We start from the raw sequence: 26412 nt of genomic DNA on the forward strand, positions 1-26412 counted from the left end.
TCTCTAATCTGTGGAAGTCATTTATGGTTACTCTGCTTTTCAGTTAATTCTTTGTTATGCCAACTCATTCTCATAACAGACCTGCTCATCTAATCAATTTCTTAATCAGCAAAATGGGAATAACTGTTACCGGCTGGCCAAGATAAAGGTCAAGGTTACATGAGGCTGCTCAGGCTAGACAAACACAGAAGACATCATTGGAACACAGATACGTTCCCATCAGGTGACAGCTGATCCCCAAGCAAATAATAATAAAGTAACACCAGTGAAAAATGACCAAAAAAAAAAAAAAGTTGCTGCAGAACAGGTAAATGAAAACAATTTAAACAAGTGTTTTTGCACAGCGGTCAAAAGAATTACATGAAATATGCGGGGGAGGGGGTGGTGGAGAATGAGGATTCTGTAAAACAGTATGGTGGTTCTTAAATTAAACATATAATTACCATATGATCCAGCAATGCAGCTTCTGGATATATATCCAAAGCAGGGACTCAAATAAATGATTGTACATCAATTTCCACAGCAGTATTATTCACAATAACCATGTGTGATGATGAAAAGGATGGTGGTTAAATCAATTCCTTTCATAAATCTTAACTCAAACTTCTCAGGTACACAATGTATCATAAAAGCAACTCTTGTATTTAGAATGAGCTAAAAATATGAATAAATAGTGAAAAGCTACTCTACTTTCTTAAGTATTATTCTAGTCATTTCTGTATTATGCCTACAGTTGTTTCCTTAGGTAAAAGTACAACTGCCCACTAGGTGTTACTTTCAACAATTTAATATGTTACCTTTTGAAAATTGTGTTTGGCCTAGATTTTTTAAAAACTAGATAGTAAAGACAAATAACTGAGATCTGGAAATAAAACTTTTATTGAATCACTGAAATTGACCAACTTTCTGAAATCTGATATCAGATATGATACTCAGGGTTGCCCCCAGAACAGACTTTTCATTGCCTGCTCCAGGCAAATATTCTCCATTAAGTTCCAGAAGCTAAAAATATCTTTATTGGGTTTGCCAGAATCACCCGGTCACTTTCTTCAGGAAGTTAAAGAGCAGTTGATCCTTTGGAAATTTTCAGCAGAAACAAAATTTGTCTTTAGTGTTCTCTTTTTGCTCATTCTCCCTCCTTCAATTTCCCAACTCCCTTTAATATCCTTAAATTACCCGAGATCCTTCATGCTGTATTAACGGTACAGCTGAAAAGTTTGAGAGGGAAAAGACTAACATAAGGAAATAAAACACAGTGGAATTTATGCCAAGATGGCTTCTGAGCTTTAGAGATATTTAAATATAATCCTCTCTTATATTTCACAAAGCAATCAGACAAGGTGACCAAAAAAGGACCCTCACAAATATTTAACTTGAGAGATCTTAAATTATTCTGACTCTTATGGAGAGTGATTTGGATATACATATTAAGGCTTTTAAATATTACTATACCCCTAAGCAACAATTTTCCTTGTGGGAAATACACCTAATGACTAATCTTAACTATAAAATATTTTATAGAGAAAAATTAGAAACAATCATTCCAATGACAAATCTCAAATAATGCAAAATAAGTAGTGAAACTGTGGTGAATACATAAGGTAGACATTAAAATATTATCTGTAATGCTTATAAATATCTTTATGCTATCATTTCATAGGAAAAGAAATAATAGTGCAAGTATGTTATACAATGTGTTTACAGTACTGTGTCAAACTACAAGTCCTGGTCTGTCTGTATGAAAATAATATATCAGTATTTTATACTGTGGGTGAACTTTGGATCCCAACTCTAATTCAACATATTCATCTATGTTACTTAAAGGGAAAATTTTTTAATGTATTGTATAGACCTATTATCCTGTAGTTATAAATATAAGTAGAATTGTCAAAGATTGTCCAAACTAATAGGTGATTGTTTCGATTTGACACCAAAAGCAAAGGCAACAAAAGCAAAAATAAACAAGTGGGACTACATCAAACTAAAAAGCTTCTGTGCAGAAAAGGAAACCATCAGCAAAATGAAAAGACAACCTCCTGAATAGGAGAAAATAATTGCAAATCATATATCTGATAAAGGGTTAATATTCAAAATATGTAAAGAACTCATATAACTCAATAGCAAAGAACCAAAACTAAATGGGGGGAAAAAAAACTGTAGTATAATCTGATTTAAAATAGAGCAGATCTGAACAGACATTTCTCCAAAGAAGACACACAGATGTTCAACAGTACCTGAAAATATGTTCAACATCACTAATCATCAAGGAAATGCACATCAAAACCACAATGAGATATCACCTCACACCTGTTAGAATGACTATTACCAAAAAGAGAAGAAATTACAAGTGCTGTCAAAGACGTGGAGAAAAGGGAACCCTTGTGAACTGTTGGTGGTAATGTAAATTGGTGCACCCACTGTGAAAAACAGTATGGAGGTTCCATAAAACATTGAAAATAGAACTACCATGTGATGCACCAATTCTATTTCTGGGTATTTATCTGAAGAAAATGAAAACACTAACTCAAAAAGATGTATGCACCCCCAAGTTCATTGCAGAATTCCTTACAGTAGCCAAGATAAGGAAACAACCTAAGTGCCCATCAAAGGATGAATGGATAAAGAAATTATGATATACATATACAATGGAATATTATTCAATCATAAGAAAGAATGGAATCTTGCTGCTTGGAACAACATTGGTGAATCTTAAGGGCATTATTTTAAGTGAAATAAGTCAGATAGAGAAAGACAAATGTTGTATGATCTCACTTTTATGTGAAATCTAAAAAACAAAGAAAAAGAAACTAAAAACACCACCACGCTCAAAGATACAGCTGGTGGTTGCCAGAGGTTTACAACTGGGCAAAATGAGTGAAGGGGATCAAAAGGTACAAACTTTCAGTTATAAAATAAATAACACATGAGGATGTAATATACAGCTTGTTAACTACAGTTAATAATACTGTGTTGCACATTGGAAAGTTTCTAAGGGACTAAATCTTAAAAATTCTCATGACAAGACAAAAAATTGAATGTACTGTAGCAGATGTTAACTAGACTTTTTGTGTTGACCATTTCATGACATATACAAACACTGAATTATTATGTTGTACCCCTGAAACTAATATGTTATATGTTAATTGCACCTCAATTTAAAAAATAAGAAACTAGGATATTAATCTCAGTTCTGTTACTACTACTACATAACCTTGAGAAAGTCTCAGAAACTCAGTTTCCCATTACTCTATGATAATATAATTATTAGATGCTTTACTAAATTAAAATTTGATATTCATACCTCAAATTGTTTCATAGTGAAAGCAGCCTGGATTGAAAGCCAGGAGATTAAAGGTCCATCCTTGGTTCAACTCCTAACTTTTTACTGAGTCTAGGCTAGACAATGTATTAGGAGCTAATAGTATATCTGGAAAGAGTGGGGAGAAATGGGAACCCTCCTACACTGTTGGTAGGAATGTAATTTGGTGCAGCCACTATGGAAAACAGTATGGAGATTCCTTAAAAAACTAAAAATTGAGATACTATATGATTCAGCAATCCCAAGCCTGAGCATGTATCTGGAGAAAATTCTAATTTGAAAAGATATGCACACCCCAGTGTTCACAGAAGCACCATTTACAACAGCCAGGACATAGCAGCAACATAAGTGTCCATCGACAGATGACCAGATAAAGAAGATATGGTGTACATGTACAATGGAATACCACTCCGCAACGAAAAAGGATGAAATAATGCCATTTGCAGCAAAGGATAGACCTAGAGATTATCATACTAAGTGAATTAAGTCAGAAAGAGAAAGATAAATATCATATGATATCACTTATATGTGGAATCTAAAATATGGCACAAATGAACTTATTCACAAAATAGAAACAGACTCATGGATACAGAAAACAAAATTATGGTTACCAAAAGGAGAAAGGGGATGGAGGAGAGATAAATTAGGATTTGCGGATTAGCAGACGCAAACTACCATATATAAAATAGATAAACTACAAGGTCCTACCGTATACCACAGGAAACTATATTTAATATCCTGTAATAAATCATAATGGAAAATAATATGAAAAAATATATATGTATACTTTGCTATACACCAGAAACTAACCCAACATTGTATGTAAATCAACCATACTTCAATAAAAAAAGAAATTTTTAAAAATAACATTCTATATAACATTCTGTAGTCCAATAAAAGGAGCTAATAGCATATCTGTATATGAAAGAGTAGGGTAAGATGAACTTGAAGGTCTCACTCAGTTTAACATTCCATGATTTTTGAGTATGGCCTCTATAATAGTTTCATATGTCAGAATATTGCCAGTGGCAAAAATTTCCTCATATGTAAAACCTGTCCAGCCCTGAGGATATTATGCCTCATTGAATCTAGAGCTCACTGCAGGGGGAAAGTTATTTTTCCTTTATCTGGAAAAGCACGTAATTATTCAGTCTATGCCCCTCACAGTGTGAGCAACTTCTTTAGTCTCCATTGTTCAAATATGACAAGAGCATAAAGATGTGTGGTGATTATAAACTGTAAGCAAAGCAACGGAACTCGATATTTATTCAAACCCCAGGATTGATGCTCTTAGTGTCAAGTTAATGGGGAAGAAAAGTCTTCATGAAACTAGCTATGAAGCATTGCACATCAGCAGCATATTTTGAAAGAATGTTTGAAACAGAAAAGAATGATTTATATTCATAAAAAGACCCTATCATATTTTTAATTCTCCCTCAGGATTTTTGCTGCATGTTTCATATGCCTTCATTGGAAGTGGCATCTCTAATGTAGCAGTAAACTTACAGGTGAGTCTGAAATAGAGGCTATGATAGGACCAGAGATTTTTTTTTTTAGAGAATTTTTGAAAGGAGGTTAAGACTGCAATTAAGTAATCTTATTCCAAAAGACCCCGACAAAACATTACTGGGCCATTGGGTTAAATGTTCCTGGACCTTACTAGATTGAAGATGAAGTTTAAGCTATAAAATAGGTCTTATCCCCTGGACTTACAGCTGAACTGGAAGTTTATTAGAGCATAATACATCATGGAGAATTGCAGCCAGCTCCACTGACCATAATAACACCATGCACTGAGTATTACAGAATGTAAGAATAGATTTGGAATTTTGAGTAGATCAAGGCATTAATAAAAAAGCACTTTTCTTGATCTTTTCTGGGACACTAATAAAAAGCCATTCCTAACCCCTGCTCATTTCTTCATAAAATGGATGCACTGTCTCCCAGAGCATTTGGAAATGCTTGTCAAAAATGTCCTACACAAATAAAATGTCATTGGCCTCATTTTAATCATTATTATTAAGGGGTATTACCACACTTCCGTCCAGGTCTCATTCAACTAACTATTGAATCTGGGTTATAATGAGAAAGCTGTCCTTGCAGGGGAGAGAAAAAAAATTACTGGTATCATTTTCCAAGTAATAGCATATTCTGATCACTTGCAGTGGAAAAAGTTTTTTTTCTTAAATGGGGGAAAAAACAAGGACATATTATGGTTTTGAGTCAAGCATCCTTTTGGTCAAGCATAGTTTTTTTGTCATAGCCTTGGCATACATGGAAACTATCACTTCATATATACTTCAAGTACTGATTTTGTTTATTTACTTTTATATATACCTAATATAGTATTTTGTATGGTCAATCTGGAAAAGAAAACCCAAAATAACTCATTAAATTATAGGCACAATTTTATTTATGCCTAATCACAAATTCTAAATCAGGATGTCAATATATCATTGATATTAAAGCTATTCTCTTAGTAAATGTCTGGATTTAGATTCTCAAACAGTAGCACAAAACATGGTCACATGGTCAACCTTGATCTTTTTATCTGATTTGAGGCAGGAAAAATCTGTTTATTCCAAGACTGGATAATTACTGACACAATTTTAAATTAATGGTTGAAATTTATGGAAAAGTTAAAACATAATAAAGAAGTGGCTTAATATTCATTGCACATTATTTAATTATTTAAATGCTTTACAATGCATAGATTATACAAGCAATCCCCAACCTACAAAGGGTTGTATTCCTATACTTGGGTAAAGTGATTCAGAAAATTTTTCTATAACAGTATTCTTAACTGTATGTCTAGGCTTCCAGACTTTCTCATAACAGTTGTTTCAATGTAGTTGAACTTTAATGGAAATAGTATTTTAAAATTGATATTTAATACATAATTATTATGGTAAAATGTGTATGACGTTGCAATTCAGGATGCTGTGGCCCAACGATGCTGTCATGGATCCAGATTTTTGCTCTCTCCACTCTACCAATCTTAGCATGTCAATTCTGTCCACTGTCCAACTGTGGTCACAGTCACAAGATAGCTACTAGCAATAGTAACCTAACAAAATGCTTCTCTGTTTACATCCACTCTAAGACAGGGAAACCTCTCTCTCAGCTAAGGAATATAATTTCCTCTCCTCCGTCTCACTGGGCAAACTTGGATACATCTCCAGATCAATAACAGCTGACAGGAAAATTGTGTTAAATGAATCATAAAATAACCTTGGAGCTTGGGACAGAGGTTTTAAAAAAGGGGGTTATACTAGAAAGAAGGAAGGCAGCAATGCATTCTGGGCATTCAGAATGCTGCTTTAGGGATTTGGGAAAGACAGCCCAGGAGACAATAAAAACAGATGAGGAAAGAATGATGAATTGTGACAACTATTCAAATTAGTGAATTGTTTATAAATTATCTACTGATAATTTGTGGAATGTTCATAATGAAATATATATGTAGGGTTATGCTTCTAAAAATTATTACAACGAATTGGAGAATTTTCCCAATAAATCAGTTTAGGGATTATCTTAAAATTTCATCACATCCATTCTTTTCAAGACCTCCTTAAAAAAACTGTATGACAGTTGCTATTTTGGTAATAAATTCTTTAAAGAAAAGTCTTGGTCTGCTGATATACAAAGCATCTTTCCTCTAAAACTGCCAGCAACCACAGAACACATATTTGCCAGGAACTCATAATGCCATTATCTGGCATTAGCATCATCATCATCATCACCAATTAGACTCAGACAACACAATCTGAGGTGAGAGGTACTGACAACTTAAATTTTAAAAAGACCTAAATATTTTTCAGGTTAAATGTTATACTAAGGGACTGGTTAGTTTGGCTTCCCAGTCTAAGCAAATTTTGGATTTATACTGAAACAGCAACAGAGATGTCACTTAACAAGAATTGTGAGGTTTCCAATAAAATGTTTAACATTTCATGTTTTGATCCAAAATAAAGATCTTTTTCCATCACCCTACAGAATGCTGGAAGAAACCATCTGGCATATCAAGATACAATTTTTTAAAGTTTTTTTTAAACTTTGATATCAACTTATTATAACTTATAATTGTGCATTGTACAAACATTGTCCACAAAGCAGAAAATCAGCAACATTCACATCCTACATGTCATGCTTTAGTATTCAATATTCAGCACTGACTCAGCCAAGTATGGAAAAGGATGTATGGTATCTAACCAATGTACGTCATTAAATAATCTTTTTCTTAAAAAAAGAAAAACATTATCATCATTGTCTTTAAAAAATTAGAAGTTTCATTTCAACCCCGTTCAGTGTAACTTCCTAAAAATCTACATGTGAAACTATCAATATTGCAAGCAGGTACTCATTTGTATGACTTCACAAGAACAACTGTACAAAGCAGCTGTCAGTTTAGAAAGGTAGTATACAAAAATCTCATTAACTTGTAGATCAAGCCCACAAATGCAACTATAAAATCACGGACATATTTTACTATACCTAAGATTATTACCAATCAATTTCATTTTTGCAGAAGCACAAAACTATTGTATGACATTCTTAAGCAGAATGCTTCTATGACCAAATTCAATTTTATTCAACATGGCTGAATACCGATTGCCTCTAATGGCTACTTTTGACAAGATGAAAATAAAACTAATAAGACGAAAATGATCAGTATACAAAACATTTCAGAAAGCATTCTGGCACTTACAAATGAAGCTTTTGGCTTTTTCCTCTCATTCCTTTAACTGTCACTCAACTGCAACATCTAGTATTTTTAAATAATTATTAACTATTTACTAAAATGACAGTTACTTTATTTAGCTGAAGAAATGAAGTCTAGAGTGATAGTGTATTTTTTAATATTTTAATATGCCAGTCAAATTAGTTCCAAAAGAGAATTTCATCAGAGTGGCTCATTGCTTAGCTCTTATGAGGGAGTGGTAATGTCACTTTGAACTCCAAAATGTGCCTGCTCTGCAGTCCAATTATTTATAACCTAATAGAAAATGCCACAACAATTCATCTTGGGTTTTTCCTATTAAGTGGACAACATACAATAACTTTTCAATTCAGGCATTTCCTCATTAGAATGTTTCTGCCAATTTGTGATTTTTGTGGCAAAAATAATAATAAAATAGTACTGTAATAAAAAAATGGTTACCAACTTATTTAGAAAGAAAAGTAGGAAATCAAAAATAACTGTACTGCAAGTCAAAAGAACATTCTTTTATTCTGTAACTGAACTTTCCAACAGAACTTTCTGGTATGACAGAAATGTTCTATATATGTGCTATTCATTACACCAGCCAGTGGCCACATGTGGCTGTTTGAGCACTTGAAATGTGATTAACTGAACTAAGAAACTATACTTTTAATATGAGCTAATTTAAATTTAAATTTAAATAGCCCCACATGGCTAGTAGCCGTATGAGCCATGATGTATGGTGTAATATCTTACTGGTTTCTACAATTACAATTGGAGTTACTGATGATGTATCTAAAATATATATATAATACTAGAATTATATATGTTAATAGAAAATATATATAAATTTGTTCTCAAACAAAAACGTACTTAAAATGTAATAATCTCTAAAGGCACTAATATGTTTAGGTACTTTATATGTAGAGAGACATCAATTCACTTATCACATAGACAGATACACAGATAGATGGATAGATAAATAGATAACAGATAGAGATTTACATACATGCATACATATATATGTATGAAGTATATTAGTTTAAATTAGTTAGTTGTGGTATCAACAATTACCAGCTCTTAGTGGGTTACACAATACAGGTTTATTTCTTATTTCTATTATAAGCTATTTAGGGTTCAGCTGTGGCTAAGCTCTGGGACTAAGATGGAGTGGCTACTATCGAGGACTTATCAATTTCTTGACAGAGGGAAGAGAATAATGGTGGAACCAAGTACAAGCTCTAAAAGCTTTTGCTTAGAAGTGGCTTATGTCACATGTAACACATTTCATCAGCCAAGTCAAGACACATGGACCGATTAGTTGTGTTGAGAATATCACCTTCTTTCATCTTCTGGTAGAGAACAATAAGATAGAGAAGGGCAGCAAATACTTTGACAATAATACAACTTCTTCTCTATAGGTACATAATAGACATAGATATAGATACAGATGTAGCTATATCCACAAATATGTACATGTATACACACACATATATACTTAGCTCCATTACAAAAGAGATTTGATTTGATACAATTATACATAAAACCAATAGAATACAAAAAATTAAAAATTGAGAATACGACAAAATTAAGACAGAGTCAAAAAAGACAGTATACAAAATCAAATAATAGGTCCTTTATAATTGATAGAGTTGGACTGTAAAGAGGGTTCTGAGCTTCCTAGTATACCAGAAGAGGGCTACATTATCGATTCTAACACTTACATTAATCATAAGGTAAAACTAAATCAAGTTTAGAGAAACATAGCTTTTATTGGTACAATCTATGAAACTCTGCATGGTAATGAGAAATCCAATTCCTTAACAATTACCTTGAAATAAATATATATTATAAATATATATCACTACAATAAATAAAAAGCTCAATGCCTAGCAGGCTTTCAGTAGATATTTATTGAATTTTTTAAAAAATGACAGGAATGTTGAGTATCCTGTTGCAGCAATGTAAGTAGTCACTTAATGTGTAACAGCAAAGCTCTATAAAGTAGGATATCTTTTACAAAAAGGCAAATATATAAATAATTGTGTGACATGATACAAAGAAAAAGTTTAGAGTATACAGAAGAATGAATGGACTATGGATCCATTAGAGTATTTATTCTTAAAAGAAAGTATTATTGGATAATTTCATGGAAAGTGAAACTGGTTCTTTATTGGGTAAGTAACATGATCAGAATTATAATAAAAGTTTATGAGACTTTTTAATCTAAATATTATACTTTAAAGCAGATACTTAGGTGGCTGGTGTAGTTCCATGCACAGCATAAGAATTCACAAGATACTTCACTAACAAAGGAACTCAATGCTAGAGACGTCAAGAAGTCTAGAAAGATACATATTAAAGGACTGAAGTCATATTGGCTATTCTCTTTTTAAATGACTATGTGTTATGTACAGAAATTGGTTATATTTTTAGAATTTAGGAAGAGTGCCTTTATTTTAATTAGTAAAGAAAAGGAGTTTAATATGTAAGTATAAATTTATACGGGGAAATTAACACTTCAAAATAAAGGGATTTGATTTAAGGACATTTCTGTTTATCGTTACTAAATTTTTACAACATAATGCAGTGCTCTCATAAATGTTGATCAAATTAATCAATGAATAATATTTGTAAATAAATTTTGAGATTTTCTCAGTCCTCAGTCACACATATGTAGGCTAAAGACACCCAAAATGGCAAATTCTGTCTTCTAACTGCTCAGGTTTACAACCTTGGAGTCATCCTTGGTTGCCATCCTCTCATATATCCATCATTGAATTATGATGGCTCTATCTTCAAATGTATCCAGCATCTAATTACATTTCATCACACTCATCCTCATATCCTTGCTCTAAGCCACCACCAACTCTTCTTGGGACTATTTAAAAGGCTTCTTGCATAATGGTTTTTAATTTTGTCTTTACCCTTTTACAATCTCCTCTTCACAGAGTAGCTAAAGGGATCATTAAAAAATGTAAACTAGATCACTTTCCTACTCAAAACCCTCTGCTAGCATCCTGTCTTACTCAGAATAGAAATTGAAAGTTCTTATCATTGCCTGCTTGATCTGGCTCCCTGCAAACCCTCATATCTAATATTCTACCTCTTATCTCCACTCCAGCCATAACAAGACCTTTATCATCCCAAAGCCTTTGCACTACCTGTTCCCTCTGCCACTGACCTCCCAGAAATAGGCATGACTGGCTTCTCACTTCATTCCCTGACCATTCTAATTAATTAAAATAGCTGTCCTCCCCCTCATTGTATTATTTTCTCAACTCTATCGAAACAATTTTCAGTACTCATCAAGCACCGAAAATTATATTCAGCATTGATTGACTATGGTTTTGACCTCTCCCAAATATATCATTTCTATGACTTCCCTACATTATCTCTTCTTGCTGCTATTGCTCTCTCTAAGCATTTCTAAGCTAAATAATAAATTTTAAAGTAAGACATTCAGTGTTGTCCACCAAACTTACTAAAATTATAAAAATCACGGAGAAATCTAATAGGCTCTTTATTGCACAAAAAAAAGGTATGGATAACTTCTAATGACTAGACAATCATGGAATCTTACAGAAGTTTGAAATATCTAGATTGGAGGAGGTGGATGGAAATGCAAGGGGGATGCTTTCCAGTGACTCCTTTGTAATCAGTCCCAACCTGGGTTTGTTCTCTGACTTTTTGATCCCTAAGAGTTTGAGAAAGAAAAAAATTTACCTGATTTTCATGAATAACATAAAGACAGAATCCACTTAGAAAGAAAAGAAAGACCATTATTAATTTAAATACACTCACCAATCAATTCTCCAGGTGATTAAAATACTTTTGACCCTCAATATGCACTATATAGTGCTTTACAGTTTACAGAATGCTTTCATATACATAGTCTTATTGGTCATCAAAATCAAGATTCGTATTATGGCTGTGACTTGATTAACTAATTAACATGACCTCAGACAAAATCTGATTTTGAATACCCAAAAGAACTGATGGAATTGATGGCTGTGTGAGGCAGGTGTTTCTGAGCAACACTAGGCTTTTATATAATAAAGTAGGTTATTATTAGAAGTGATTTAAAAACAAAAACAAACAATGGCCTTTGTCCTAGTTTTGCCACTCTCCCTAACCATGTCATGACTCATGAAAAAAATTACCTCATTCACTTGCAAATGATTGAAGATAGATAATTAGAGATGACTTTCTTTAGCTTTGTTTATTCTTTTTACATACATCTGCATTATGCAATATGTAACTACTGGTAGCATGTGACTGCTGAATGCTTGAAATGCAGCTAATGTGAGCCAAGATGTGTGTAAATGTAATATATACACTATATATAGTTTTTTTAACTCAAAAAAGAATGTAAGTGATCTCCTTAATCATTTTATGTGATTACATATAAATCAATGAAGTTAATAATATTTTTAAAATACTGGACTAAAGTATATAAATCAAATTAATTTCACTTTTTTATTCTTATTCTTTTTGGTATGGTTACTAGGAAATTTTAAACTACATATATGAGTCATATTTGTGGCTCACATTGTATCATTATTGGACAGATATTCTAAGAGAGAACATAATAGACAAATCTTATACATTCTTAAAAATTGGTTCAATTAGATTCAAGAAAGAGATAATGAGAGCACAAAGGTACCTATTACCAGTAGTTAGGAAGACTGGCTGATAAAGTCCTTCGTGACTGGGAACACTGAGTGCTTAGTAGGTACCTGGGACTGTGCATGCTTTATCTCATTTAATATTCATAAAACCACTCAGGGCCAAAGCCATTTGCGGTATACTTTTCCATAGTCATTTGCCAAAAAGAAATTAGCTTGTCTTTCTCTTTCATTTGGCTGAACTCTGCAAACTTGGGGCTTTTTTCACTCTAGTAGCCTCCCTTTAATTCTGAGACAGAATTAATACTAAATAAAACATTTAAAACATTAAAAAAGTAAAAATGGCTATAAAATGTATGTGTACAGGGGAATCTTGTGATCAACAAGATTAAAATATAAAATAAACTGCTTATTAAGTGTCTATAGAGATATCGTAGCATCAGAGAGGGACTGAATAGGACACTAGTTCATTAAGACCTTCCCTTGACCCCACCTTGACTACTTAACCCCTTATTTCCTAAAATAATGCACTTGGTAGGGATCCAGGACAGGTCCCAAGGCGGGGTGCTGAAGGCTAGCTTTACCTGAAGGCACTGGCGATCACTGGTAATCACACTGTGATTCTCAGTAACAGCCTGCATATTGTCTCACTCTTCCCATTCTCTCGTTTGATTTCCGAGTATCTGTATTTTCTTACTTCTCACTTAAAATCTCCAGAAGTTGTTCCAACTCTGCTTTTCCTGAAGAGATTAATATAAATGTTATTGTTTGTTTTGGCCCCAGTCTCTTTTCTTCCACATTATAATAAAATTAAAGCCCGCAACTGCAGTAGGCGCTTATGCTTCATTTTGTTCTGACATCTCCATTTGTATGGGCCACCACCGGGGAAACCTCATTAACTTTGAATTTCAAAGCTTCATGTAAACTACAAATGTCCCATAAATCTAATCCTGATACAGGAGACCCTAGCATTCTCAAGGGATACCCCCTGAGACTTTCAAGAATTTTCAAAGTCAAGAATACTATTATAGCACATGATTTCTTCCTTAAAAATCTGGTAATGCAGGATGGAAAAAAAAAAGGTAAGTGATTTCTTCATACTCTTACCACCTACACAAACACAAGGCCAAAAATCATGTATAAAGCTATTTGAGGGATAAGAATTGATACTTTCTTAGTTCTCTTTACTGCCCACCAACATTACCAGCTGGCTATTTTCCGCGAAATATTTCACAAAGCAACAAAGTTTTTATCATGTCATGAGGGTAGCTGTGTAGAAGATGACGAAGAGAGAACAATAAAAGCCCAAGTTGAGATGGATGGCCAACTATGAAAAACAGATGCAGAAGCTAACTCTACCTCACCAGCTTCAAAGCATGAGAGATTCAATTTCAGCCGTGGTAAAATGCAAATTATTACATATTATTGTGGCTAAAGATTGTCAGCAAAACCATCAAGAGACTTTCACAATGCCAAAATAAAGAATTACTCAAGCAATTGAATCAAAATTGTATTGAGTATATTTGAATGCTATCTGACCATTTCAGTATTCCTTGAAAAAATTTGTAATTATTCTTAAATAAATCCTTACTGATACACAATCTAGAGCAAAGTTTTATTGAGTGGCTAATGTAAAAACAAACATTAAAATTTAGCCCCCAAAATTCAGAGTATCTGCCCTCATAACTCTCAATTTGTAGTACATATCTGAAATTACTGTTTAATTTTCTCTGTCCATGGAACCTTAATATGAGAATTCTAATAAACTCTGAATCATTATCCAATGGGCCCATTACACGGCAGTCTTAGTCCTTTTTAAGAGCTTGTATCTTTGTGATGCCCACCCAAATTCCCCAAAGTGAATTTCACACATTCTGTGTAGCTTTTTTTGTTTGATTCCCCAAAGTGAATTTCACACATTCTGTGTAGCTTTTTTTGTAGTAACCAACAGTTTCATTGAATGTAGCATGAACCATGAACTTAGTAACATTTGGGAATCTTTGTTTTTTAAAAAAAATTAATTTATACTATTGGTACAAATAGTTGTTATTAGATACATAGCCTTTTCTATTCTACTTCCAGAAATAAGAGAATTTCCTTCTACAGGTGAGTAAAAAATGTAAGATATGTTCAACAGGTCCAATAAATAGATGAGTTATTTATTAATGGTTTATAATAGAACCTCCAAATGTGCATAAATATATGTTCCTCTTTCTTCTTACAATCTCCTCTGAGCTGTAGCACATACATGCACACAAACACCCAATGGTCTATTTAGTTCTGAGCTTAGCTATTTAATGATTTTTCCGTTCATATAGATTATAAATTGGTAGTGGAATATGATGTTTCTTTCATTTAATTAAAGATGTGTACTTTCAAAGCAAAATAAATGTTAACTAACATTATTTGTATTCCAGGGATTCATTTTCCATTCCTTCTAACTAACTTAAATGCCATGCTGTGTTTCTGGATTTGTTAACAACTCCAGGCACATTTCCCTCCACTTGCCTCTGTCAACCCAGCAAGCTGTTCCTTCTGACTTCAAAGTGTGAATATTTTTGCTTCATCATCAGTTTTGTAGTCTGAAGGGAGAGTTGGCTTACCTAAAAAGAAACCACACTTTCCAGTGAAAACAATAGAATAGGGATGCTAATGACCACTTCCTTTTAAAATATGTATGCGTTCTTTCTCCAAAAAGAAAAAGACAACGGAGATTTCTCTTTTGAAAGAATAAAGGCAAAGTGTAAAAGAGATCTTCAAACAGTATTAATTATATTTTAAAAATTCAGAATATTAAATTATACAACATAATTATCAGTTGAATTATTTACATATTCAGACAATTCTTCAGATCAGAAATTTAACAGTCCCAATAATATTAAAATGTTTCTAAACAAAAGTTCCCAAGTTACTCATCGTTTCTACAAAGTTATCTGGATAAAGCTCAGTGTTGAACATAAAATATCACTTCGTGTTCATCTTATTGGCTTTCCTCTGTACTAATAGGTTCTAATCATTTTGGCAGTCCTGGTCCTAGCTCCTGTGGCATACAATCAGTCTTTCTTGCTTATCATATGGCTAAACATGAAGAATGTTTTAACCTTAAACCATACAAAGTTGAGTTCAATCTAAAATGCAAATATTACAGTGTATAAAACAGCATCATACAACAATGTTCCCTTCCAATTCACTTTGCAGACCTTCCTTTACCAGGTGGCACTCTGAATTCTGGTCAACTTAAGGCTCTTCAGGGAGATGGAAACATTAATTTTATTCGGAAGAATTATTTGATTTTCTAAAGCTATACTTCAAATGAAAAGTTTAATGAGGAAACGAATAGACTGGAATAAAATTAATGTTTTAAAGGATTCCATTAAATTGAGTAAATCATTTGAGTTAGTGCTCCCTGGCTTTCTTCACTTTGTTCTAAACAGCAATTGAAGATGTTTTAAACTTCTAAGTATATTTTATTTATTATAAATAAATTAAAATAGGTACCAATTTTTGAGGACTTACATGCTTGGTAGCATATAAAATATTTTCCTACAGTATCTTCTTTGATGTCCCCCAGGGACTTACTAGGTAGATATCATCTCCTCATTTTACAAGTGAAAAAAGAGAGGTATAGAGGGGAAGCAACATGTTCAATGTCACTAAGTCCATATCCTCAGGCTTTCCCGTCTACTGCCTATCATGGTTATTGCTCTGGATTACAAAGACTTTATTTCTACCCCATTAAGTAATGAACTTTAAAAATTATCTTTATATTCCATAGCAATCACTAACCTCACTCTGAAAGTTGGAACTATGAAAGTATTGGATAATTTATGGTTCACTTAAGCATAGTTCAAAATCAAAGATGGAATTCTTTCACGTTACACCTTAATTTTTTCCCATTCTTTTTATCTCTGCATAATTACAAATTAATATATGGACAGCCCTTATTTCACTATTTCTCCCTCCTCCCTCCTCAAGGTCATTGTACTCAGCATGGTACACATGTATCACATCAAATATATGCATCAGAATTCATATATGAACATATGGAAATCTGCAGTCTTGTTTTGTGATCTTTTTTAATAAACAGAAAAATACTGTGTAGTTCTGTTTTACAATTTGCTTTCTTCACTTAATATCTTAAATACATCTACATCTGTCTCATTCTTTTAAAATGCATTATGGATATTCTTAGATTATATAATCATCTCCTGTTAATAGACATTTATATTGCTTCCCTATGTTCATTACCTGAAACAATGAAATACTAGTTATGCTTATAAATGCACATCTGGGAGGATTTCCTAAGCCAGATAATGATAAGTGGAATTGGCGGGTATTCATACAGGATATAAGAGAAACTATTTCTTCACATTTTTTGATTAACTTTTATCTTTCTTTTTCTTTCCCCATTTTTGCCCCTGATGAATTAAAATATCTTATTTTAAAGTTTGCGTATTTGTGATTTTTAGTGAGGTTAAAAAGTGTTTCAACATATTGTTTGGTCATTTGTAGTTCTGTAAATTTTCAATTCATCATTTGCCCATTTTTCAGAAAGAGTTGTTTACCTGTTCACTAGGGATTTTTAAGAAAGAGTCCTCATATCTGAGCTAATAAAATGCTTCTTTATAATTTAATTGCCGAAGGAGTAAGCTCTTGAGTTTATACTCTGGAAGGAACTTGGATGTGATAGTTCATTTCTATACAGCCAGAATCACTCAAATATTTTCCCATTTCTGTCATTCCATAAATGACACTCTTCTCTTTAATAAGTATACTTTCCAAAAGATTCTAATTCCTATGACTTTTTCCTGAAAACAATGGCAATAACTTTTAAACTAACATCATTATGATGTTTACAGTCTCAGAGAAATCTAAAAATGTAAGAAGTTCTAGTGAATAATTTAGAAGTCCAAATTTTTCATTGAGGTAACTCACTAAAAGGTGAGAGGCAGGAGAACTGTCTTCAAGGAATTCTTATTCCATAAAAAGTGAAATTTATTTACTAGATTTCTTTGGCTCTGCCAGTCATGAGCTACTTAGCATAAAAATGAAGTTATGCTAAACCAAGTTGATAGTACTGGATAAGTTCCAGAATTCAATGTCCATGTGTGTGCAAAGATATGCTGATTCAAACTAAATACCAAAAGCCTTTAAATTGCTTTTTGCATGACTTAAAGAATGAAAAATAACTTAGAAGCTAGTGGGAAATCCCAAGATTTTGCTGATTTTCACAATTAATTATTATTGTTAAATACTCTAAATTAGTCATTTTGAATGTATTTTAAACCCATTCATGTAATTTCCATTTACTTTCTCTGACAGGCTCAAGCTTGCTGACATTTAAGGCACTGCAAGAGCCACATCGTCTAATATCCACTTACCCTAGGAAGGAGCTCTCTTAAAGAAGCATTTTTGTTTGTTATTAAAATTTAAAATATTTCATAAAAACATGAACAACTTTGATAACTCTATGTATCTCATAAAATGTTATACATTTTATTTTTTCATCCTGAGATAATCCTCTCAAAAAGTACAACTTTATAAACCACATTGAAAAAAGCACATAAATAAATACAACAGGCTTATTTTTCTAAAGTAACAAAAGGCAAAAGTACCTTGTTTTAGTGCAAATTTCCAGCATACATATTTGAACATAAGTATAATCATAATATCTACAACAGATTGGCCATCTGCTATTGTTTCAAAAAGCCTTAGGGAATATTCAATGTAATGGATTATAAAACATTATCAACTACTGTGGTCTGAAACTTTGTATAATATAATCTATAAATCTATCTACTGAGATAAACTAATTCAGAAAAAATAAAATGTGGCTTATATTGTGAATATAATATCACATTTTTTGAAAAAAGATAAGTTTGTTAATATCTGAACTTACGCATTTAAAATGAATTTAACAGATCTTGTTGGCTGGTGTCTATTGGGTGTTTGCTATGTGCCAGATACCATTCTCAGTACTTTTCCTAAATGGACTTGCCTAATATTCACAACAACTTTTCTGAGGCATGTTATTACCTTTGTTTTACAAAGGTAAAAACTGGGGGGGAAAGGATATATGGATTTTAACTGATTTGCCCAAGATCAACAGTTAGGAATTGTGGTCTATGAACCGCCAAACTGCATTCATCCAAAAAAGCAATGAACACTGGCAAAAATCATCAGAATCAGTTTTTTAAAAACTCTAGAGATTAACTAAATATTTGCAACAATTCAAGAAGCTTTTATTCAAGAAAAATGACTGAATCTGGATGAGAACAGCGATCTTTTTAGGGTCTTGACTTTCTTTAGCCCCTTCTCCCTCCCTAGCTCTGCAGTAGCCTTGAACCCCAGCAGCCTTCTAATCACAGTAGCTGTGAAAATCAGCAACCTTATCGCCACCAGAGGGGCACACAGGGTTTTGAGCCTCAAAAAATTAAAAATAGAACTGCCATATGATCCAGCAATACCACTTTCAGGCATTTATCCAAAATAATTGAAATCAGGATCTCAAAGAGGTATAAGCACTTTCATACCCACTGTAACACCATTCATAATAGCTAAGAAGCGAAAACCAGCTAAATGTCCATTGACAGATGAATGAACAAAGAAAACACGGCATACACACACAGAGGAATACTATCCAGCCTTAAAAAAGAAGGGAAATTCTATGAAATTGTGACAATGTGGATGGACCCGAAAAACATTATGCTAAGTGAAATGTCAGTCATAGAAGGACATATACTGCATTATTCTACTTTTATGAAGTATCTGAAGTAATCAAATTCATAGAATCAGAGTGGAATGGTAGTTGCTAGTAGAAAGAAGGGAAAGTGGGAATTACTAATCAGTGGGCATAAAGCTTCAGTTAAGCAAGATGAGTCAGTTCTAGAGATTAGCTGTACAATAATGCACCTATATTCAACAATATTGTATTATTCACTTAAAAATTTGTTAAGAGGGTAGTAGCTCTCTTATTAAGTGTTCTTACCACAATAAAACAATTTTTTTAAAGGTTCATTCTTAGAGCATTATCACTATTATATCAATGTGGCAGCTCCCTGGAAAAGCTCCTTTTGTAGGACTTGCCTTTCTTTGCTCTGACTTCACACACTCTCTGGGAATAGCCCTATCACTAAGACATTTATTGAAAACAACCAGCAGCAACTATTCAACACTGCATAACAGTTGTGGCAATTAAGACATAAAATATCTTGATTGGATCCTTGATGTGGCAAATCAAGATATATCAAGTCATCCCTTTCATATTCTAAATCCCCCAACTTTCTGGCTCTCTGTAGCACCCTTGCATACACACAAACTGAATACGACACATACCTCATCACCTTCCTCCTCCAGCCAGAAAGCAAAAACCTTGCATATCTACTCATGCAGGTAAAAAAAACTCCAGAGATCACCAATCAGTCCTCTGAGTATGCCAGCATGACACTCTCCTACATTCATGTCATCATGTTCTTTAGATGACATCATCCTTAAACTTACTGTGTTTCAGTGAAACTCAAATCCATCACCACAGCCATGGAAATGCTTTCACCTATCCTGCAAATATGTGTGTGAGAAGAACTCAATGTTTATACACATATTGTTTCTGGGATTTTTTTTTAATGTATCGTGGAGAACAAATTACACAGAATATCTTGACAACTAATATCATATAATGAGTCCCATTCCTCAACAATGCAAACATCAATATGGCATGAGCCTCAAGAAGGGAACACATCGGTGTTCAATCTGAAATTGTGAAGGATCTGAGACATTATTCTACTTATACAATGAGAAGTCAGACTGCCAAACTGATGGATAGGTAGGTAAGTAGATGGTAGGGAAACAGACAGGTAGGTAGACAGGTAGATCAATAGACTGATAGAAGATAGATAGATAGATAGATAGATAGATAGATAGATAGATAGATAGACAGACAGATAGATGGATATCCTGACAGGAAACACAAAGTCTACAGGTCAGAATGCAGTTTATTATTCATGGAGCATCTTAGCACTGGTGAAGCTATGGCAGCATGACGTTACTCCACCTACAGAAGGGTTGTACCACAAACTCACAAAAGCATGACACTCAGAGCTTTGGCTGGCACAGTGGCCCATCTGCCACTCTGAATAGGTGGAGACTTTTACTCTGGGGTGCAAGATATCTACAGGAGAGAGAAGTCTCCAAATCCCTCTGAAGCAATATACTGTCTCTGTATTATTCCAGGACATGGTTGTTCTTCAACCATCCTTTAACCAAGCTTACCAGTGGTCTTTCCTTAGAAAGTCTGGACCCCGTGGTGACACAAAAGCATTCACAGAGAACTGCCTTCCAACAATTAGATCTAGGGGTTGAGGCTAAACAGTCTTGTGACCTCTCCTAACTTATCCTACAGCTCTCTCTATTGTTGAATAATGAAAGGTTAGGAGACTAATGTAAAGGGGAAAAAGAATAATGCTTTTTTTTACCATTATTGACATTTTCATTAAAGAAATCAATGTTATTCATAATTATCGTTTTAGTCTGAACTACCTGAACTTTTGAGAGTAATCATTTACTGGCAATAACATGGTACTAAAGTATATTTTTAGAGTGTAGTATCCTATCTGAAAATAAGTTCTTTTAACATTTTATTCCCATGTCTTTTCTTGAAAAGACACAACAAAAATAATCATACCAGCAGAGATTCTCCTGTTTTATCACTGAATAGGCAATACACTTTTATATCTTATAAATTCTGCTCAGACAAGGTTACCTCACTTAATTCTCATTATCCTCTGCCCACTTGCTCAGAATATGACAAAATATTAGAGAAATAAAGTTGACTTTATTTGCTTTCATATAGTAAAAAATATTTTCAAATAAATTTCAAAATCATAATAATAAAATGGTCATAATATCTTGGGTTACATTTTATAAACAAAGCTTCGGTGTCATGAGCATTGCTGTTATTAATAATCTGGGACCCACTTACAGCCACAGTGATTCTTTGAAAGCATAAGTCACATCACACTACATCTCTGCTCCAAATTCTGTGATGGTTCCCTCTCTCAGTCACAGAAAAAAAAATGAGTCCTTTCAATATTCTGTAATAACCTACAAGGCCTGCACATCCTGGGTAATGGTTGTTTTTGTTTGTTCTGCTTTGTGTTGTTTTGCTATATCTACATATTCCAACCAATTGATAGACGGTTTGATAAACAATTGAGCATGATTAGCATATTGCTTAGAAATAAGTCTTTATTTAGCTTTGTACTAAAACTACATGAGATCTGTATATAATTCAAATGTTTTTCTCTGGGAGATATTTTAAGTGTTGTGAAAATTTATTCTCTTGTTCAACCCTAGACAAAGACTTAATAAGCATCTTTTGAGACTAGTCATACACTCATTTAAAACATGGTATTTGGTGTATGCTGGTCTAACAAAGGAGATAAGACAGATACATCAATATTAATTTTATCAGGTAGTAAAGAAAAAAAATACTAAGGAATTTCAAAGAAATTGCGGTCAAGATAGCTTCGTAGTTGATTCAAACTGGAAAATTCTCCTAAGTGAGGAATATCCAGAAACTTATATCTGCTCTATGGGAGAGGAAGACAGAATACAAGTAGAGAGACATTAATTATAATGTTCAAATAAAGTTCAAAGCAAAATTGGTAGCAACGCCTGTATACAATCCAAGTGTATTGGCTTAACACAGTCTTTGCTCATCTGGTTAACACACAGAACTTCAGAATCAGTGCAGATCGAAAGAGGAAGATGGTTTACAATACCCCTCTCTCTAACAATGTGTCAACAACACCGTTTTTTATATAAAAAGATAAATGTACTTGTTTCTAAACTTATGTTACTGATGTACCTAATCATAATGCCTTTTACCTAAAGGAAATAACTTTATTTCAAATTATGAAATTTACATATAAAGCAACTGAAATTGAGCTTTTAGATGGGCCATATTAATTCCCTTTTGACATGTTAATTTTTAGACAGGTTATTTCTTGGGATTTTGTCTTTATAACCACCCTATGATGAAGGTGCTGTTGCTCTGTTTTGCCAATGATGGAAACAATAAACATGGATTCCATGCAAGCAACAATAGAGCAGAAAATTGATAGAGATATTCATATACCACCTTTCCAGGAGGCATCATGGGACCATAAGAAATGCCTGGGCTCTGCTGGCAGGTGAGCAGGGAGAAAGGCTCATCCTGACACTGACCACAAACCTGGGAACCTTGGGTAAGTCTCCTTAACTACCAAAATAGTGATAATGATACCTATATCACAAGGCTGTGTTTTAGGGGTCAAATGAGATCATGTACACAAAACCACCGTGTATTATTATTACAGTTGCTAGGAAGGACAGAACTTGAAAAATTGGTAATATATTTATCAACAACCCAATGTTAGGAAAATTCTGAGAATCATCACTTTGAATTGTGTTTCTGGCTCTCTCAAAACACTTCTCATTTTGAACTATTCCCTGAACAGCCTATGTTGCCAATCAAATCTGAATTACTGCTTACCTCTACAGACCACTCTCTTGAACACTGATTACATTTTAACCATGACTCAAGATTTAGTTCTAATAATAGGAAATAACAGTTGTACAGAGTGGTCTGGCAGGGCTTTATAGAACAGCTTCAGTCAGGCTGACATGTGCTTTTATTAACCATATTTCCTGTAGCTGCGCAGACAATGAGAAATCCACTTCTGTGAGCTGAACCAATTATAACTGAGCAAATACACTTTTTCCCTGGCCAGGTCATGATGTTAAATGTTTGATTAGAAAGGTCTTGTGCTTTTAGCTAAATGGAAATAGATTTCGTTCCATTTTCAAGAACAAGCTATTTCTGCCTTTCATTTCACTGCCTCTTAAGTGTCTTAATTCCGCTCTCTCAATACCAAATAGAGTCACAAATGTAACACCTCTGAGACAGTGAAAACAATATTGTTATGTTCCTTTGAAAACAAACTGAGTTAGCTTCTGGAAGGACTAGCATGCACTACTGCACAGAATCAGATGCCCTGTGTTATCTAGGTGAGAACAGACAAATTACACACGAAGAATGGGTTCCAATCGGCAACATGGAGATGGAATTGGTAGCTCTAGAAAGGAATCTCAAGCGTGTAAAATACAAGGAAACTTTAAGGTGAAGTAGATAAAAAGATGACTGGGGTATTACCACGTGCATATCTAATGGAGTGACACAACCACAATAAAACAGGTTTTGGAAAGGCGGGACTGACGAGGGAATGGTGATTCTGAAAAGACGCAGTTCCTGGGAAAATCTTCCCAGAGAAGTATGAAAGGAAAAAATGGAGGCCAAATCCTACTAAACACATAATTAAGAAGATGAAACAGACTCCATTAAATCAAGCATGACAAATAAAGGCTCCTCTCACAGGCAATGTCACCAGGAAGACCACCATCCTTCCAAAATGCCATAAGCTTATTTTTGGATACTTCTGTTTCTTCTCTTAAAATTCTTCAGCTATAACAAAGCAACCTGTTGATGATATTTCATGGAACTCAATGAAGATTTTCAGTTACTTTTAATTCTTTACTGACCAGTGTATAAATACAGAATCATAGATTGGTAGTATATTTAAGCTCAAAGAAATAGTACTGATTATTTACTCCAATCTCATTATATAGTCAAGGATGCTAAGATTACCCCAGGTCACATGACAAACTAGTAACAGAGCCAGGACAAGAATCATACTCTCCTAATTTCCAGATTTTTCCCCATGTTTTAAAAAAATAGATAATCCTGGATGGAAAAGCATCGATTTTATGAGATGAAAAAACTTGAAGAGGGTTAAGGGTCAAGGCTTAATCATTAGGCATTAGGATTTAGAACTTTCACGTCTTGTTCCTAGCTATTATCACTAGACCCTCAGTAAATTCCTGTTTACTCAAAAGAGCATTGTTAGTGGTTCCTTGAAAAGTCGAAGAGAACAATTTGAATTCATAGTTTGGGGCAGGGCACTAAAGACCAGAGCAATCTGATGCAGCTGGAATACCTGTATTGAGATGACCCATGGTGACTGAAAAATAAACATGATGTAAGAATGAAGAATAATAATGAATAAGAAAGGAGGAAACTTTTGGAAGTGATAAATAAGGATCACGACATAGATTGTGTTGATGGTTTCACAGATGTATACTTATCACCAAATTCAACAAGTTACATATCTGTGTGTGTGTGTGTGTGTGTGTGTGCATAGAGAGAGGAGAGAGAGTATAGCTTTTTGTACATCAAAAAATATAAAACAAAAAATTCATGAATAAAAGAGTGATGACCAAGAAAGCAAAAGAAACAAAAGGAGAAAATATAAAGATCCCACATAAATTTTAGGAAATAAAGAAAAGGCCATTGGAATGACAAAAATTACATGAAATTGAGGGCTTATTTGATTTTTAGACATTAAGAAAACTTGATATCTAAAAGGAGAAGATAATTTCATTATATATACTCATACATAAATATTCATACACAGAGATACCCACACATGGCAGCATACACAAACACATACTTGAACACACACTTATAAGAAATTTATTGAACTAGTTGGATTTGATAGAATATAAGCAAAACCAACTTTCATTCTTGCTCTTTTATATCCCTTCAAATCTCTGTGAACTAGTAGTTGTTCTAATCCCGCATAAAACTTTGGGGAAATACCATAACTTTTACTGATCAAATAGTTCACAAAAACCCACATCTGTGTAAAAGCCACTTAACTCCAGTCCAGTTTAGCATAACAACCAAATCTCAGAGTCCTTCCCTAATTTAAGGCTTCTTTCTGTAGTTGCTTAAGCCCTTACGAGGCTTCCAAATCTACAACAGAGAAAAAAATATGGTCAACTTCTAAATTATTACCTTTTGCTGTCTCCTTCCTTTACTCACTAACCTCTTTTTTACTTCTCCAGCACAGGGAGAAATGGAATAAGGAGAAGGATACACAGTCTTGTGTTGCTGATAATCTCTGTAATTTGGACATGGCAAGAGTTAAAAACCAGCCCATTCATTCATGGGATACTTCTGCAGATTACTTGGAAATCATCCTAACTGGGAGCCACAGAATAGCTTCCTTGACAAAGGCTAGCCACTTACACCTAGTACCCTCAGCTTCAGGAAATATGTCCATTGGTCAAGGTCCCTACCCCTCCCTCAAGTTCACATCTTGTCTCCAGAGAACATATGCTCAGCCACCGATGAAAGTGTAGTTTATTCCCAATATCAATTACCCCAAGAGAGATTCTGAAATCATATCCTCTGACCTTTAGACTTTGTAGATACCTGTCAAATGCTAGTTCTTATTTTCCTCAAACTCTCATAGCCCAATGACAAGATCTCCAAGTAAACTACTCGAAGACCTCATCACACAACTTGAGTTGAGACAGAAGAACCCAACTTCCTTTACCTATAATGTTGGATATAGAAAATTCAGAGAATATGGTCAACTCCCTGAAAAATAAACCTTCTCTCTTCACTTCGTTAACTTCTCAACTTTTCTCCTTCTTCACCTGAGGTGAGGAGAAATGCCCTAGCACTTACAGAACATTTGCTTCTGACTTCCAAGATATGACAAAAGGCTGTTGTCACTGACTGTAGGAACTTCATCTTCCAAGTCCTGCATAGACAGTCTAGCAGTTCACTCTAAAGTATGTGGGGCTTCATGAGTCACATTTAGTTCTCAGGTTTTGGGCCTCTGGTATAATTCCAGTGCAATGAGTCACTTTTTTTCTCT

At 33.8% G+C, this 26412-nt stretch overlaps 2 protein-coding genes across 8 annotated transcripts in view; one reads left to right on the forward strand and one right to left on the reverse strand.

Annotated features, from left to right (window-relative positions):
• Positions 1-26058, forward strand: part of C8H6orf58 (chromosome 8 C6orf58 homolog) — a 108828-nt gene extending 82770 nt beyond the window's left edge. The window contains exons 7-9 of one of the 3 annotated variants that reach the window (XR_012074988.1): positions 4760-4827; positions 22796-22893; positions 25592-26058. Coding sequence is in view for 2 of the 3 variants with exons in the window: in XM_031680080.2 (XP_031535940.2) it covers positions 16625-16719 (95 nt within the window). In the remaining variant the exon portion in view is untranslated. Of the gene's footprint in view, positions 1-4759; positions 4828-16624; positions 16751-17971; positions 18020-22795; positions 22894-25591 lie in introns of those variants that run through there. The other 2 variants (XM_072965852.1, XM_031680080.2) reach the window with 2 other exon arrangements.
• THEMIS (thymocyte selection associated) overlaps positions 1-26412 on the reverse strand; it is a 189255-nt gene that overhangs the window by 36890 nt on the left and 125953 nt on the right. Inside the window, exon 5 of one of the 5 annotated variants that reach the window (XM_072965849.1) lies at positions 13240-13389. The exons of the other annotated variants lie outside the window; for them this stretch is intronic. Coding sequence (XP_072821950.1) covers positions 13354-13389 — 36 coding nt within the window. The 3' untranslated portion in view covers positions 13240-13353. Of the gene's footprint in view, positions 1-13239; positions 13390-26412 lie in introns of those variants that run through there. 5 annotated transcript variants of the gene reach the window in all.

The sequence above is a fragment of the Vicugna pacos genome, chromosome 8 (genome assembly GCF_048564905.1).
Source record: "Vicugna pacos chromosome 8, VicPac4, whole genome shotgun sequence".
NCBI lineage: Eukaryota > Metazoa > Chordata > Mammalia > Artiodactyla > Camelidae > Vicugna > Vicugna pacos.